At 44.8% G+C, this 15,981-nt stretch overlaps 1 protein-coding gene across 2 annotated transcripts; it reads right to left on the bottom strand.

The window, feature by feature from the left end:
* Nucleotides 1–10,766: 10,766 nt before the first annotated feature.
* ccnd1 (cyclin D1) lies at nucleotides 10,767–15,236 on the bottom strand. Of its 2 annotated transcripts, none has more exons than XM_086222458.1 (5): nucleotides 14,811–15,236; nucleotides 13,339–13,554; nucleotides 12,589–12,748; nucleotides 12,137–12,285; nucleotides 10,767–12,052 (listed from the first exon to the last, which is right to left on the bottom strand). In XM_086222458.1, the coding sequence occupies exons 1-5, from the start codon at nucleotides 15,006–15,008 to the stop codon at nucleotides 11,897–11,899; spliced, it is 879 nt and encodes a 292-aa protein (XP_086078584.1). In that variant the 5' UTR covers nucleotides 15,009–15,236; the 3' UTR covers nucleotides 10,767–11,896. The 2 variants fall into 2 exon arrangements, with proteins under 2 accessions (XP_086078584.1, XP_086078588.1); XM_086222462.1 differs by lacking the exon at nucleotides 14,811–15,236 and adding an exon at nucleotides 13,645–13,815.
* Between the last annotated feature and the right edge of the window lie 745 nt (nucleotides 15,237–15,981).

The raw sequence follows: 15,981 nt of genomic DNA, 5'->3' as shown, positions 1-15,981 counted from the left end.
CTAGTTTAACTCAAACAATCTTTGCAAAAGTTACAGAGTTGTTCACTGTTACTGAACACAGCAAATAAAACCTCCAGTAGAAGGGATGAAGGATTCATGCATTCCATTGCACGTGACCTCATCTTTGTCAATATCATCAGAATAGAAACAGGTATATTTACACATATAAACATTTTGAATGTTAAAAATAAGTTTTTCTTTATTGCCAAAACATTTAGTCTCCTTCTTTAAATAATTTCCTAAGTCATTTTGGACAAATATATATACTTGCTTAAATCAGTTCCTTATGATGTTTTGTCTTCAGTTTTTGGGGTGTTCTGAAAAAAAATTGACAAAATTACTTATTTTAAGAAGGCAACGATTTGGAAAAATGAACATTGTTTCCTCATCGTAAATAACAGCAAAATCAAGCAGCAAAAAAAATATCAGCCATCATGTATATCATGATATGATAGCAATTCTGGGGATGGAATATCAGTCCTGAAAAATATTCCAATACATTGTTGTCTTGATTTTATTTCACATCCCTAGTTTATATAGTTAAACAGCATTAATAAATGGTTCCCTGGTCATGGATTCATCAAGCTTCTCAAAGGGTCATTTCACTTTTTACTTCCACTTTCAAACTCCAGAATAAAGGCAAGTTATCAAATATCTGAAAAGTAAGAATCAGGATCGCTGCCTGGGTCACAACTGTTTGCTTGCCAGTAGGGGGCAACGATGGTTCTGAGGAGAGGGAGAAGCTTCCAGGAGAGGATGGAGCTCAGCGCAGCATTGATCCGACAGCGTCGTCCTCATCACCGACCACTGAGGGAGCGCAGCAGTGAGTTCTCATCTCAGTTGCAGGTGCTGATGCTGCAAGTGTCGGTGGAACTTCTTCCTCCCACCAGTTTTGGTTTTCTCTTGGAACCCATGCAGGCTATGATGACATCATAAGGCTATAGAGAGAGAGGACATTTAACAACACACCTGTTTCAAATTTGTGGATAATAAATTGTGGAACAAATGTTGGGAATTTTTTCCATGAACTTCCACTAGTGATGGGCAGATGGCAGCTATCCATCTGTGGATGGTTGACCGCAGGCCAGAATGTCAAAAATATATTTTCTGAAATGTGAAAGAACACATTTTAAAGTTTGTTTGTCATTAGGGCCAAAATCAGGCAGCTACATGAGCCTCAGCCTCCTGTGGCGCAATCAGCTGCAGGAAAAACCATTAGTGCTTCTTCAAATGAACTTCATTTATCATCTAATCATCAGTCGGGAACTGCTGTCAGTTCTGGGTTCTACATGTCAAGGAACCAGTAGATCCTCAGGAGCAGGAACCAGACAAGAGAAGCTGCACAGTTGATGAAGAAGAGTAACACTCACAAAAGCAGCAGGTGCAGATCTATGATTGAGAAGAGATCACTGCGGATTCAGGAGACGTCGCTGATTTCAAACGACTATTTCTTCGTGTATTATTGTCAAAAGCGTGTTGATTGTAAACTCGCCTTTTTAATGTGATATTTCTCTGAGAACATTCTTCCTCCCAGTGATTGGTGTTTGCCTCTGTCCTCATCTCAAATCCCAAAACGTTGAGACTCGTCTCTAGCTTGAGTGTCGTGGCTCCTACCGGGTCAGGTGACTGAATCAATGTTCCCACTGCAGTAGAAAGGCAGGTTTAGGGGAATGTAAGTGTGTTTTTTGGCCAGTGGGACTGGGGCTCTGGTGTGGTCGTAGTCTCTGGGAAGTTGAAGTCAGATGAAACCTTTAGCTTCACCACACAGCAGCTCCACCAGCTCTGCAGGTTCCACTCTGATCTCTAGACTCAGATTCACTGAGGAGGTAAACACAGGTGTGTCCAGAGATGCACCTAGCAGCCAAGTAGCCCAGCTGACCTCCTGCTCTTGTATTTCCACTCATCAGCAAAACTGATCTGCTCAGTGCATTTTTGTACTTTGTAATTATTAGTTTGGCTTTATAATTTGTTATTTAGAACTGAAACTTTGCTCGTTTTTTTTTTTTTTAACAATTCATTAAATGTTGAATGACTCTTGACACAATAAACTCTCTTCATTTGATGTCTTTGGTGCATTTTTTCATTCCATGACATGAAAACGATAATCATTCTTATGGTTCAACATCGTAATGCTTCTGATGAGCCTGTGTTGCTTTCTGGAAGCACAGACAGGTGCTGCAACACGCCGCGCTCCTCTGGGTCTGAGGAGAAAGCAAAGGCACCTTCCTTTCTGACACGCAGGTCTCTGAGTATAACAGCTTGTGTTTGAAGTGGTCTCGCAGCAATGTCTCGCCTGCTCTCAGACCACCAGCACTTACCTGCCATAGCGCCAGAATAGTTTATCTCATGTCAAATAAGTGTGAGATGATTCAGCTTGGAAGAGTGAGGAGCTCTTGGCTTCTGATGTGCTCATTGCTTGCCTCCATTACTGAATAAACAGATGTCAGATATTTTAAACCAACTCTTTAGACTAGTGATTGTCAAACTGAGCTTCCTTCAGAGGAATCCCAGAAATATTTTGAATACCTTCGGATGAAAATATATAAACAGAATTAGAGTAAGTTTTGTCTTGCTTGTTGTATTTTGTGCCAGACGCCATGCGGTCATGTTCATTCACATCGTGGGCACCTGAGCTGAGCAAGAGTGCCTGTGCCATTCAAGCAATGTAGCTATAGCATCAGTGGCACCTGCTACTGCTAATGTTAGCTGCTGATGCTCAGCTCTCTCACTCTCTCTCTCTCTGCTCAGTCACCAGACATCATCCAAACAAGCTGGGGATTCTATCAGTATTCTGTCAGTGATGGTCATGACTGGATGTGTTGATCTACACTATTAAACTACTGCTACTATTTTGAAATTTGTTCACGATGGTGGTGCTTACTCATCCACTCTGTCTGCAGTGGTTCTGGTGGAAACACTGGCTTAAAGAATATGATCTTTGACATCACCACAGTCTTTGAACATATATGAAAATAAACGCATGCCATGCAGTGGCACTTTGTTAAAAAAAAATCTGATGTAGGCTTAGATAATTAGATGTCAGTGAAAACTATTCTTGAATGCAGGTTTGCAGCCCCAAAGAAGCCCATGCTTCTCTCAGTCAGACGCGCTCTCACAGATGGTTTAAGGAAGAGATGGAGCGATGTGATGTCATCCAAGAAGTTTATTGCTTGAACTCATTATGAGCTGAATGTTGTTGTCGTGAATTAACATTTATGTTGACTCCTTTACTGTCACACTAAAACTTTGTTGAGAAGGCTTGATTTTAATACTCACATATGGTTCTATCTATATCAGCCCAAATACCCAAATTACAGTTTAATGAATTCACCTTGACAGCAAGTAGATGCCAAATATAACATTTAGCCTTCTCAGTATGCTTTTCAGTACAAGAAATAACACATATAATATATCTCCAGGTACTCAAAAGGAAAGCTTACCTTCTTATTTGAATTTTATAGTAAATTTAGAAGCACACTAGAACAAACTTTTATTCTTTAACACTAGACACCAACAGAGAAACAGGAACTACAAAGCATGACAGGTGGTCATGTTGGATGCTTTATTTGGATCTGAAATTTTTGGTTCCAGCAGCCTACAAACTCATACCATCAAGCACCTCTTTATCTCGGTGTGTTTTAATTCATTCCAGGCAGATTTTCCCAAACCACATGGTCACAAGATGATTTGCAGAAATTCCGTACAATTTTAAAGGGAATAGCTTATTAGCCGCATATTTCAAACAAATGTAGATGTGTAAATGCTATCAGTAGAGGGCGGTGTGGGTGTTGTAGGTGTTGTAATGCCACCAGTAGAGGGCGGTGTGGGTGGTGTAATGCCACCATTAGAGGAACTGCTATTGTTCAGACACATTGTTGGTGATCTTAAGCAGCAGTGAGTGGAGTGTCTGACATGGTCCTGCTGTCTGGAGATGACAGCAGCTGGTCAGGCCCTTCAACCCTTTGCTCCATCAGAGCAGACTCCACTGAGGGTTTTTTCTTTTTTTTGTGCACATTTATTGTTTTTGGAACAGCGAGAAAAAATGTGATACAAATTTTTGGGAGCAGGTTTTTTTTTTTCAGAATCTGCCTCCCATCAACCTTTTTGAATGCGATGCTTCATTCTATGCATCAAATAAAATAATTCAATACTCATCTATGTACCAAAAGTAAATAATAGAACTAGACTTCGCTAACATGGCTATTATTGACGTAGCCTTCATAGACCGGCTAAATAATCAACAACAGAAATCTGACTTCAGACTTTTACCTCTGAATTATTCTTGCATGTGTTCATTTAGTTGACAATTTGGGGAAGCTGCTATCGAATATGATGTGTTTGACTTGAGTTGCTTGAAGTGGAGTGTGTGTGTGTGTGTGTGTGTGTGTGTGTGTGTGTGTGTGTGTGTTTAAATGTGTGTGTGTCTGTATGCTGAGGGTCTTTGTCGGCTGCTGCTTGAGCCGGCGCTGGCAGGCCTGTGGGAAAGGATTAGACTTTCACGCCTTTTCCTTCACACTGAAGCCCCATCAAAGACATTCCATGCATAACAAATCAATGAGTACTGTCACACACACACACACACACACACACACACACACACACACACACACACACACACACACACACACACACACACACACACACACTACTTCTGTTAATCATTAGCCAAACAATAACTTTTAGAATTCAGACAGAACTTTCTTGTTCTTTCCTCAAAAGTGGGCTGGACAGATTCAGCCAAATTTACAATAGAAACATGCACCTTTGTGGCACTGTATTTAATAAAATTATATTGTTGCATGTATGTACAGTATAATTGTATTATATAATCGCACTGAGTTTACAATAAGAATTCTGATACTGTAAAACTATCAACATATCAGGCGGGAAAACACAGGCCAACATGAAATGTTTGCTAATGTCCATTTGATCCTTGCAAGCAGTGGAATTTGTCAGAAAACTTCACCTTGATTTAAAGCTGAAGTGTGAAGGATTTGGAGGGAACTTCAGAAGCAGAATATTCTACATGATGAGTCATGTTCAACCGGTGCCGGAAGGTTGGTGCATGTGGCCATGTGTGCGCCACGCATTTAGGGCCTGTTCAGCTTCATTTTGGTATTTAGAGGGCATGTAATCAGAACCCAAACTGCCACGCAGAGGGGCAATTGGTATTCATAGGTGTGTTTCCAGTCAGCGAGCCTTGTGCCGTTCCCTTTAAGGTTCTCATGTGGAGAACCAAACGTCCTTTTGCTCTAGGTGAAGGAGCACACGTCTCATGTTTATATAAGCGAGGAGCCGTAGCAGGCCTGGGGGGAGGTGGAGCAGGTCTGGGAGGAGGTGGAGCAGGTCTGGGTGGAGGTGGAGCAGGTCTTGGAGGAGGTGATGGCCAGTGTTTTACTGTCATCTGTATTTCACAGGCTGTCACCTCCTCTGCTGGTCTGGTTAACAAGTCTTTAAATATCACGTCCCTCATGACTCCACTGACCAGAGACCAGCCTCTTCTGGGTCTATGGAGCAAAGGTCTCCTGCTGCTCCTCAACATCAGTGGCCATGGTTGTACCAGACCAGCATCGGTAACATACTGAGCACCTGTTGGCGCAGGTGGAGCAGGTTCACTAGCTTGTTACAGGGCACTTGGAGAGAAAGTGTCATATGCACCAGCTTGAAAATAGCAATCAAACTTGCCCCTGTTCATGTTCATTAGTCAATAACCATGATTCCCAAACTGTGGTGTGGATAATTTTGTCAGAATTTACTCATAGTATGTGCAACAAACAGTGGTATACTTTCAAAATTCTGCTTTAAAAACAATCCTATGTTATGTTTCATGAGGACCATCTCAAATTCAGTCCACAGACCTAAAGGCCAATCAAGTACCAGCCAATCAGAGGCAGAGCAGGGTCTTCTTAAGTGCAACTAGGAAGCATGTGTGTATTTCCTTCAGGGTCTGATAACTGATTGTCTGATGAATGTGAAAAATATATCAGCTTCCAGCGGCATACGCTGGAGCAACGGGGAGCAACAGTCAATCCACCACATCAGCATCAGATTCAAAATCACCCATCCAGTTTAAGTATCAGACAGACGACCACAAGAAGCCTTGAGCAAATAGAGAGAACGCTGTGTGTGTCTGTTGCATTTCTGTTGATCCTAGGTTCGAGTCATCAAGAGCCAGCAGAGTTTGAAACAAAGATATCTGTTCCAGAGGCGGCACAGTTAGCATGGTTAGCACTGTGGCCTCACAGCAAGAAGGTTCAGGGTTTGAGTCCCAGCTCGGGCACAGGATCTTTCTGTGTGGAGTCTCCATGTTCTCCCCGTGCCTGCGTGGGTTCTCTCTGGTACTCCAGCTTCTTCCCACAGTCCAAAAACATGCAATTGGGGACTAGGCTGATTGATACTCTAAATTGACCGTAGGTATGAATGTGAATGTGAATGGTTGTTCGTCTCTGTATGTTGGCCCTGTGATGGACTGGCGACCTGTCCAGGGTGTACCCCGCCTCTCGCCCGCAGCCACTGGGATAGGCTCCAGCCCCCCCCCCCCGTTTTATTATTCCGTTAACAGGAATAAGCGGAAGACGATGGATGGATGGATGGATGGATATCTGCTCCAGTCCAAGTTTCTAATTTGTTGGATATCAAACTTGTTTTAAGAATAACAGGTTTAATTCACAATCTCACAGAGAATTTCTTTACCCATAATGGTGAGGTGGATCGTTGAGGTCTCTGAGCAAAACGGAGACGTTCGGCTGAAGGATGTCAGGTAGTAAGACCTTTTAGGGTTTAGGGGAACATTGCCGAAAGCCTTCAGGGTTTTCTGAACTCATCACTGCATGTAGTTTCCCATGATTGTTTGAGAGGATCCTGAATCCATGATTCCTCTTTCTAACAAGAAACAGTGAAGTCAGCCACAATGTAGGTAGTTAGTTGGTCACTACACGTTGTTCTTTTAAATAATGCTGAATCGGACGTATGGTACCGTTAACTTTTTCAAAGGTTTCCTGTTCACTTTTGATACCAAATGAAATATTTTATGGTCTGGATTCATCTGCTCACTGGTCCTCTTGGCTCATGCTGGAAAGCTCTTATATAGAGAATTTGCTGACTCATCATTGAATGAACTGAATGGAAATTTACTCGTGGACCTGGAGCCAATCACTGTTGAAATTAGATTTTCTTGGCTGTTAGGAGTAATCCTTGTGATTCTGTTGTGGAGAACAGTACTTTAGTTTGGGTTGTGAGCAGCGACTATTGGGGAATCACCAGGGGCGGGTTGTACAAAAACACAATATTTGGGAGCAGATAATTAAAATTGTGAACTACAAATGCGATCTAGTTCATTTTTAAAATGAGCACGTGATCTTTCTTTGTCAAGTCTCCATGTTCTCCCAGTGCCTGCATGGGTTCTTTCCGGGTACTCAGGCTTCCTCCCACAGTCCAAAGACATCAAGAGGGGACGAGGCTGATTGATACTCTAAATTGACCGTAGGTGTGACTGTGAGTGTGAATGGTTGTTTGTCTCTATGTGTTGGCCCTGTGATGCACTGGCGAGTTTTAGGCTGAGACTGAGGACTGCTCGGACTGCTCTTCAAACCATCTACACAGGTTCCCTCTCTGTTCCAGGCCATCGGGGAATAATAATAAAATCACTACTAATACATGAAGCGGGCAGGGACCTGAGGACCTGAGGGAATGGGTCGGAACATACAAATACCAACATACAGACAGGTACAAGGATGCTTAACCAGGAAGCGTCTTAAAAACAAGAACAATCATTTTAAAATCAATCCTCAATGCTACAGAGGTTAGTACAGAGATGCTAAAGCTGGAGTCATGTGATCGCTCATCCTAATTTTTGTTAAAACACTGGCTGTTGCATTTTGTAAAAGTTTCAGCCTGTTAATACCTTTTTTTTTGAAAGCTAAGTAGCTGTAGGAGACAAGACATGAAGGGATGAACACATGCATCAACTTCCTTAAGGTTTTTTGTTTTTCCAAAGCCAACAAAATGCAAAGAGGAAACTACAGCAGGTGCTGGTTAACCTCTGCAGCAACTGGATGAGTAGCATTTTGGGGTCAAGAAGTACTGCAATGTTCACCTTTGCTAGTTTTCAGTTCCCATGTAGTTTTATCAACAAAAGCTGTACCACAAGGGCAGGTGAATATATAAATAATCCCGGTACCTGACCAGGTACAATCATACATGATGTGCAGTATATTGGTTGTATAATCTATAATCATGATGACATCTATGGTTCTGGTTCACTCAGAGTTTATTCAACCCAAATGTATCAATATATTGAGGAGTTGCAGAACTGTAGAGCTTCCGAAGTCAAGCAATATTTCCAAAAATGATGCTCTCTGGGGAAGGTGCAAAGAAAATGAAAAAAAAAAAACAGGAGACCAAGTTCATTTACTTACCTGACAATTTTATAAAGTAATTGAACTTTTTCCTACAGACGTATCCTGGCCTCCTCATGATGTGTGATTTTCATGTACCATCTTCCTGGCAGGGGCGGTGCAGTGGTTAGCACTCACAGCAAGAAGGTTCCGGGTTTGAGCCCTGGCTTGAGCACGGGATCTTTCTGTGTGGAGTCTGCATGTTTTCCCTGTGCCTGTGTGGGTTCTCTCAGGTACTCCAGCTTCCTCCCACAGTCCAAAGACATCAAGATGGGACCAGGTTAATCCAGACTCTGAATTGACTGTAGGTGTGACTGTGAGTGTGAATGGTTGTCTGTCTCTATGTGTTGGCCCTGCGATGGACTGGTGACCCGTCCAGGGTGAACCTTGCCTCTTGCCGGAAGGCAGCTGGGATAGGCTCCAGCCCCCTGCGACCCTTAACAGGATAAGCACATGGATGGATGGATCTTCCTGGCAGTATGAGTACATTTACTGTCACTCCAGATCCATCTCAGTGCTTCCTGTCCACGTGACTTCAGAGAGGCTTGAACTTCCCAAAAGTTCTTCCTTCAACACCATCATCATCATCATCGTGATGTCTGGATAATAACAGACCACCTTCTTGTCACACTTGATCTAATTCATGTTTTTTTATTGTGTAGTTGACACAAACAGGAATACACTGCTTGTACCAGTTGCAGGCAACTGGCATGAAGTAGACACAACTGTGTGGAATGATTCGTAAAAACCAAACAAAGACAGTCTATGGCTTACCGAGCATGACACGGAATCTATTTACAAACTCAAATCAACTCACTGACAGCGTGAAAAATGGAGCAAAAAGCTTTGTTTCATAAATATAAAAAGGGGGGAGGAAGGATGGCCACTATGGGCCTAAAGGGGGGATAAAGTCTCTTTCAGCGAGACAGCTTAACACTCAACAGAGTTATACATATCCCATTTTCTGTTATGGCACCAGTATGAAAGCATGCCCTGGACTCGCTGGTCTCCACCGCGGATGCTTCACCTCAAGCAGGTTTAACAGAGCTAGTAGGCACTGAACCAACAAGTAGAATTGAATAAGAACTAAACAAACACAAAGACTAAAATTAGAGATAGATCTTGACTGTCACATGAGGTATTGTGGATCAAAGCATTTCTGTACATTGTCTCATTTTTCCTTGTTTTTTGGAATAGTAAGGAAAATCATATTATGTAATTATTAACAAAACAAATGATCACATAGAATCTACAAAAAAAACAAGCGAGGATGTCAATAACACAATTTTCTATTAGAAAATTCAAATCTAAAATGGCAGTATATTGACATTTACATTTATATATAAAAAACAACCAAAATATAGCAGCAAATAACAGGAGAAAAGCATCGTTTTTAATCCATTACGGTTTTGACATCTTTTTTTTCTTTTCTTTTTTAAAACACGTAGCTGGGATTTATTTTCTATAGCAGCGGAATACGGGGAGTGTTTCTCTCCTACTCTCTATCCTTAATGTACAATCAGACACCTAATTTATGGGGCTCCTACACACTTGACACACTTCCACCATCTCTCCAGAGTATCATTTGATTTGAGGAGGGTCCTCCTGCCCGCAGTACTCCACCCATCGTCATAGCTAAAGTGGATATCATCCTGGACAGCACTACCTTCCTGTCCGGTGTAGGAACCCTGACTTGAACTCGACAGCATTAACGACATGTCTCACTGTTGAGCCGTCACCCTTTTTTAAATTTGCCACTTTTGCCATCACCTGACCCCTCAGTATTCTTGCCAGCTTTGCTCTCCACATTTTTTTTTTTTAGGCAAGTCCCCCAGAAACGCAGCCCACGTCTTTTAGGTTTGTGCAAAATCATGTCAATAGTCTCAACACTTCTCCTTTTTTCTGTTTTTTTGTTTAGCTTCATCCTCTTCCCAGAATCCTTGAGCAGTCCTGGAACTGAGGTGAAGTGACAGAGGAGATGATGTCCAGGCAGTGTCGAGGCAGACTGGAGTTTTACATTTCTCAACGGCAGAGGCAGACATCACATCACTGGTTGAGTTAAACATCAAGAGGTGGAGGAGCCATTGTTAGTTATCAAACTAGAAAAATAAATAATACTCGTCTTTCTCTATAAAAATAAAGTATTATTTGAGCTATACAAGCACATCTTCCCTTCACCTTCACAACTCCAGCCTTTGGCTCTGCATGCTGAGCTAATCAATGATAGTACTGGTGATGTTGGAGCAGCTCTGCCTCCAGGAAATGTCACTCAAAACTCTCCTCTGAGACTTGGGAAGCAGCTACAGCAAAGCACTGGCTCCATCACACTCACCACAGTGTCCAGCAGCATTCAGTCTTGGTTTTTATGTGTTTTTAAAAAAAAAAAAAAGAAAAAAAAAAAAAAGAAAAGATTTCTCCCATACTGGTCAGTTTTGTCCAAATCGATGAATCAGATCCACCAGGTGCAACATGTCTGCCCTCACCTTCCATCACCACAGACTCCTGCTCAAACCCCTTTTTTACATTTCATCTTGTTTTACAAACTTTATCACTGATTTTTTTTTTTTTTTAGACGAGCCAGCAACGCTGGCCGAAAGTGCTTTTTTTTCTTTTTTTGTTAGAAAATAAAGTTGGAATGGTTATAGGTACATAGAGAAATAAGACAAGAGCGGGGTCGCTGGGCTTCCATCGCTTCTCTGCTGACAGCCAGCTCAACCGGGTAAAGCAAACGCTTCAGGAGAGAACAACAAATCATATTTGTCCAAACCTCGATATCAGCAATCAGAGCCTTTCACACTATACTTGGTTCATAAATCAAAAAGCTTGACAGAAAAGAGGTATAAAACTAACTGATAAAGAGGTCTAAAATGATATAAAATAAAGTGACTAAACATCAGCAAGCAGGGATATATGAATGTCTGCACTGCAACAGGACAAACGCGGGAGCTTGGACAGGAAGTCTACAACAGCCTAGATAGAACTACAGGAAACAACACAACCTCTTCTCTTGAATAAACGCCGTGTTCCAGGAAAATCCTGAGCACAGACTGTAAAGGTTTGGGAAACTTTGGGATGTTTTAGTAGGCAAGGTGAGTCTGCGGTAATTTAAAGATTCCTAGTTTAATCGGGGAATAAGCCAAAAAAAATCGACTAAAACGTCTCTCAGGTCATTAAGTCCAGCCCCTGCAGGTCATCAGTCTTCTGCCTCTTTTCTATGAGTTCATTCTGAAGTGTTCAGTTCTATTCCCAGTACGGGACGGGACACTGGCAGCAAATTGGACTTGGGATTAGTTGCAGAATGGGCCTAGATCACTCTGCTCTGTCTCAGCAGCTGGAGCTGAGAGCAGGAGTGTGAGTGACATGTCGGCCATGATAAGCCCACCGGGGAGGAGGAGGAAGATAGAGGGGGCTGAGCTCAGATGGGGCGCCCCCTCCCCAGTCCGCCCATCACCAGTCTCCATCCATCATTGGGTCATCGTGCCACACGGACGTCTGCGGTTTCAGATGTTTACATCCCTGACATCTGTCGGGGTGCAGGACAGGTCAACGTCTTCATCCACACGCTTGGTTTCTGTTGTGCTGCTGTGCTGCTGAGCCTGTCGCAGGCTGGACTCCAGCAGAGACTCGATCTGCTCCTGACACGACCGTAAACAGTCCTGCAAACACACATCCAGTCAGCACCAACACACAACAGCATCCAGGGGCTTCGTGCAGGTTCAACTGGGTGTGCTGCTTCTTACCGGGTCACTACGAATGACTTGGGACAGGAAGTTGGTGAGGTTCTGGGAGGACAAAGAGGCATCTTGACTCTTCAGGTAGAGGCCTTGGACTGCCGCCACCACGCTGCCCGCCGCCACCATGGACGGAGGACTGGCGATAAAGTTTACATCTGAAGCAACAACACAAACAAGGGTCAGGATACTCCATTTCTGCTGAAACGGATCTGAGTTTGAAAAGACTGACAGACAGACCGACTGCCTGAACTGAAGCACCTGCTCAGTAAACTTGGTATGAACCAGTGCTGACAGCAGCACACTGACCAACATGAGGCAGCACAGGAGAGTAAACTGTGGAAGCAGAAAGAGCTGCTCATCCAACTGAGGACTAGAATGAGGACCTAGCTGCTACAGACAGGGTGCTAACAGAAACAGGTGAGCAGTGAGGCTCAGGCAGACTGGCGCTTTGGTCCTACCTGTAGCACAGAGGGCCACGAAGGTCTGGGCATGCTTCCTGAGGATTTGCTTGGTGGATGGGTGTATCTTCAGCTTGGACAGGAAGTGTTCGATGAAGTCGTGAGGCGTGACCGAAGCCAGGTCCCACTTCAGCTTGTTGAGAACCAGCAGCTCCATTTGCTGTTGATGGACCAAACCACAGGCATTCACTAAACCGGCCCTCTCACCCCCAGAGCTGAACTGCACTGGGCTGCAATTGCTGTCATTAAGTCAGAGCAGAGAATTCTAAAAACCGGTGTTTTTTAATATCTTTCTGGCTCATTTTCCTCCATGGCCCCCCCATAAGACACATGCGTGCACCAATCTTCTATAAGTGTCACTGTGGCTACAACATGTGTTGCTCTTCCCTCTACGTCCACTCCGGGGCTTCCGGTGTGACTGCAGTGGTTCGGGTCGCTGTCAATTGCTTGCACTTCTGTCTTATACCATTAGGTGTCGCTGTGACGCGGCGATTTCCTGGCAGTCACTGAGCCCATTCATGAAATCAGAGAGGCCTTCCAGTCACTATGGGAAAGTCACATGCAGCCATTCAGCTAAGCTACATTTCTGCTTTTTATTGTATTTACGACCCAAATCAATGCAGTCTGCACCCCCACCCCCACCTCGGTGACATTGACACAGCAGATAAACTCTGGTCATGTGGCTTCCAGTGTATGCTGCTCATGTACTGTATGTGTTATGCAACATCCTTGTCTGCAGAGGTCTATTACCAGCAGTTCCCCGGAAAGGACCGAGTTGTCGGTGTAGATGCAGAGCTTCTCCGCCGTTAAGGGAACCGTCTCCTTCATCTTGGATGCTAGAAACATGCACGTGGCTCCCAGCAGCTGTAGTCTGGTTTTCCTGGTGGCCTCCACCGATAAAAATCTGTCCAAATAATTCATAGCCAGCGGAAAAACCTCCTCCTCGCACTTCTGTTCCTCGCAGACCTGGAGGAGGTGAGAGCAAGACTTAGACTAGAAGCAAACGTCCCCCACCGTCCCCCATTGTCCCCCATTCACACGCATTGTGACACCAACGCGCTTGCGGCTCCGGCCACAGCTGTTTGCCTGCGATAGCTGCGGATCACCAACGAAATGTTGCACTTTTAACAGTTGCTGCACGTCGTTTGGGTCTCTGGCTGCGACCCGCAGGCTGCCGTCAATCACGAGTATCACAGCAGTCAATGTAAACATTATTCTGGTGCCGTCGGCTGCAGAACTGTGAAAGTAGAGCCGGCTGGACGCGAGCAGGGATTAGTTTGCAGTCAGTTCAGACCGAGACACAAAGGTGGCGTCGAAGCAAGTTTCACTCTAATTTCAACTTCGTCATCTTTTCAAAAAATATTTATAAATATATAAAAATTAGCAGGGCGCGTGAAATTTACATGTAAATGATCCGCGGCTCGCGCCTGATCGGATGGGCATCAAATGTGTCGAATTGTGACACGTTATCAATTTAAAATAAATTAATTTCTCAGGCCGGTCCCCCTCGTGCGCTGCAGGGCGACACTTCCACCCGCCCTCGCAAGCGCATTTCAGAAATTAATTAAAAATATAAAACCGCAAATGATTCAGTTCAAAAGTGGATGTAAATGATGACTAACAGCTGAACTATCAAATCCGACTGAGAAAACCAACTTCATCCTCGAAACTTTATTTTAATCTAATTTTTTCTCCGGGCGACCTCCGCGGCTCGGCTCAGCTCCGCCAGGTTCCCGGGTTGAAAGCAGGCGAACCAGCGGTGGCAGCGACACGGAACCGAACACCGACAAAGACCCATTAGAGCTCAGTTTGACACGCTTACTGTCACCAGTGCTGCCTCTTTTTCTTTATTAATATATTAAAATCTTTCTCATATATGACAACAAAGATGGCGCGTAATACTGGCACGGGCCGGACTGCATACGTGTACATTGCTGTTTATTTTGAAACATTTTCCACACATAAATGCATTTCACAAGCTTCTGGAATAAATCGACCTGGTTCTTAAGGTGGTTCGGAACCATTCCTGCTGAAACACGAAAGTCGCGGAGCATTAGCGGGCTCGCGGAGCCTCCAGACCGCCCGGTTCCTCTTTATGTAACTCAGACAATAAATAGCGATTCAACTCTGTAAATCGTCACTTGAGGACTTTTTCTGACACTGTTAGCGCGTGTGAGTCTGACGAGCCCGCAGGAAGGCGGCTGAGGAGAGGCAGGACCAACCTCCAGCATCCAGGTGGCCACTATTTTCCTCATTTTGGGGACAATTTCCTTCTGAACACACTTGAAGTAGTTGGGCGACGGCAGGTAGCTCTCCTCCGCCTTCAGCATGGTGTGGAGGACGCGGTCGTTGAGCAGGTTGACGTCCTGGTAGGCTCTCCTGATGGAGTCCACCTCGCAGCACAGCAGCTGGTCCTCCATAGCGCTTCGGCTCCAACTACGTCGACAGAGCGAGGCGGCGAGTCTCGGACAGAGGCGCTCAAGCGATGGGGGATCTCTTTCTCGCGCGGGGCTCCTGCGACGCGCTGTTACTCCTCCGGTGTGCGCGAGCCTACTGAGGAACAGACCGCTTCCCCTCGCGACACAAAAACCACTGCCTCGCGCTCGCCGCTTACGCACACGCGCGGCCACACACAGACACTCACACACATACACACACACAGGGAGGTTTGTTGACGAGCGCGCGCCAAGGATGGAGAATGCGTTGGGTGGGTGAGCGCGATGACGTCAGCTGTTGTTAAGGGGGGGGGGGGGATCAAAGAGAAAAGCAGACTACTTGGGAGCGCGCGCGAGGAAGGGGATTGTATTATATACATTTGTTATGGGGGGGGGGGGGGGGGGGCTGGCCTGACTCGGCGGCGCAGCGTCGGTAGGGGGCGGTAACGACTTTCCCCCTTCCTCCTCCAGCTCGTCAGACCCTCGGTGAGAGCTGAAACATGAGGTGAGCACATGGAACAATAGTGGAGCCTCTAACACACACAACTGTCCCGGTCAATATATTCCCCCTTAATTCTAGTTCAACAGGTGAGTGGAACCATTCTAGTGTGTGAGGTTCCACCGCCTGCAGTCAGCAGAGTTTAGGCTTCAGGGTCAAACACAAGGAAAACAATCAAGTCCTGAAGATCAATAAGGGCCATCACGCTGCCAGTCTGAGAGGAGGCTCCCTAGGTGGCTGCATCAGAACCTGGGGACCCCTGGACCCTGAGTTCTGGTCCCAGTCACACACCGACATGTAGATTCACTGAAAAGTTCATCTGAGTGAAAAACTCTGGACAGAGACAGTGTGTGTAGAATGAAGGAACCCTGGAGTAGATTTTGTCTGCCACACACACACACACACACACACAAACGGGAGGAGACTGCAGTTGCACCAATGAGAAGAACTTCTGTTACC

This window comes from Aulostomus chinensis, chromosome 2, assembly GCF_037954235.1.
Source record: "Aulostomus chinensis isolate RoL2024-O1b breed Wild chromosome 2, RoL_Achi_v1.0, whole genome shotgun sequence".
Lineage (NCBI taxonomy): Eukaryota > Metazoa > Chordata > Actinopteri > Syngnathiformes > Aulostomidae > Aulostomus > Aulostomus chinensis.
Note: the sequence above shows the minus strand (reverse complement) of the source record. Positions and strands in the feature narration are given on the sequence as shown.

Bases quoted from the DNA above. Each gene is read 5' to 3' on its own strand.
- ccnd1 (XM_086222458.1), bottom strand. From the start codon at position 15,008: ATGGAGGACCAGCTGCTGTGCTGCGAGGTGGACTCCATCAGGAGAGCC. The intron at 12,286-12,588 runs GTAGGACCAAAG...TTGTTGCTTCAG, and splicing joins CGTGGCCCTCTGTGCTACAG to ATGTAAACTTTATCGCCAGT. The intron at 12,053-12,136 runs GTAAGAAGCAGC...GTGTGTTTGCAG, and splicing joins AAGTCATTCGTAGTGACCCG to GACTGTTTACGGTCGTGTCA.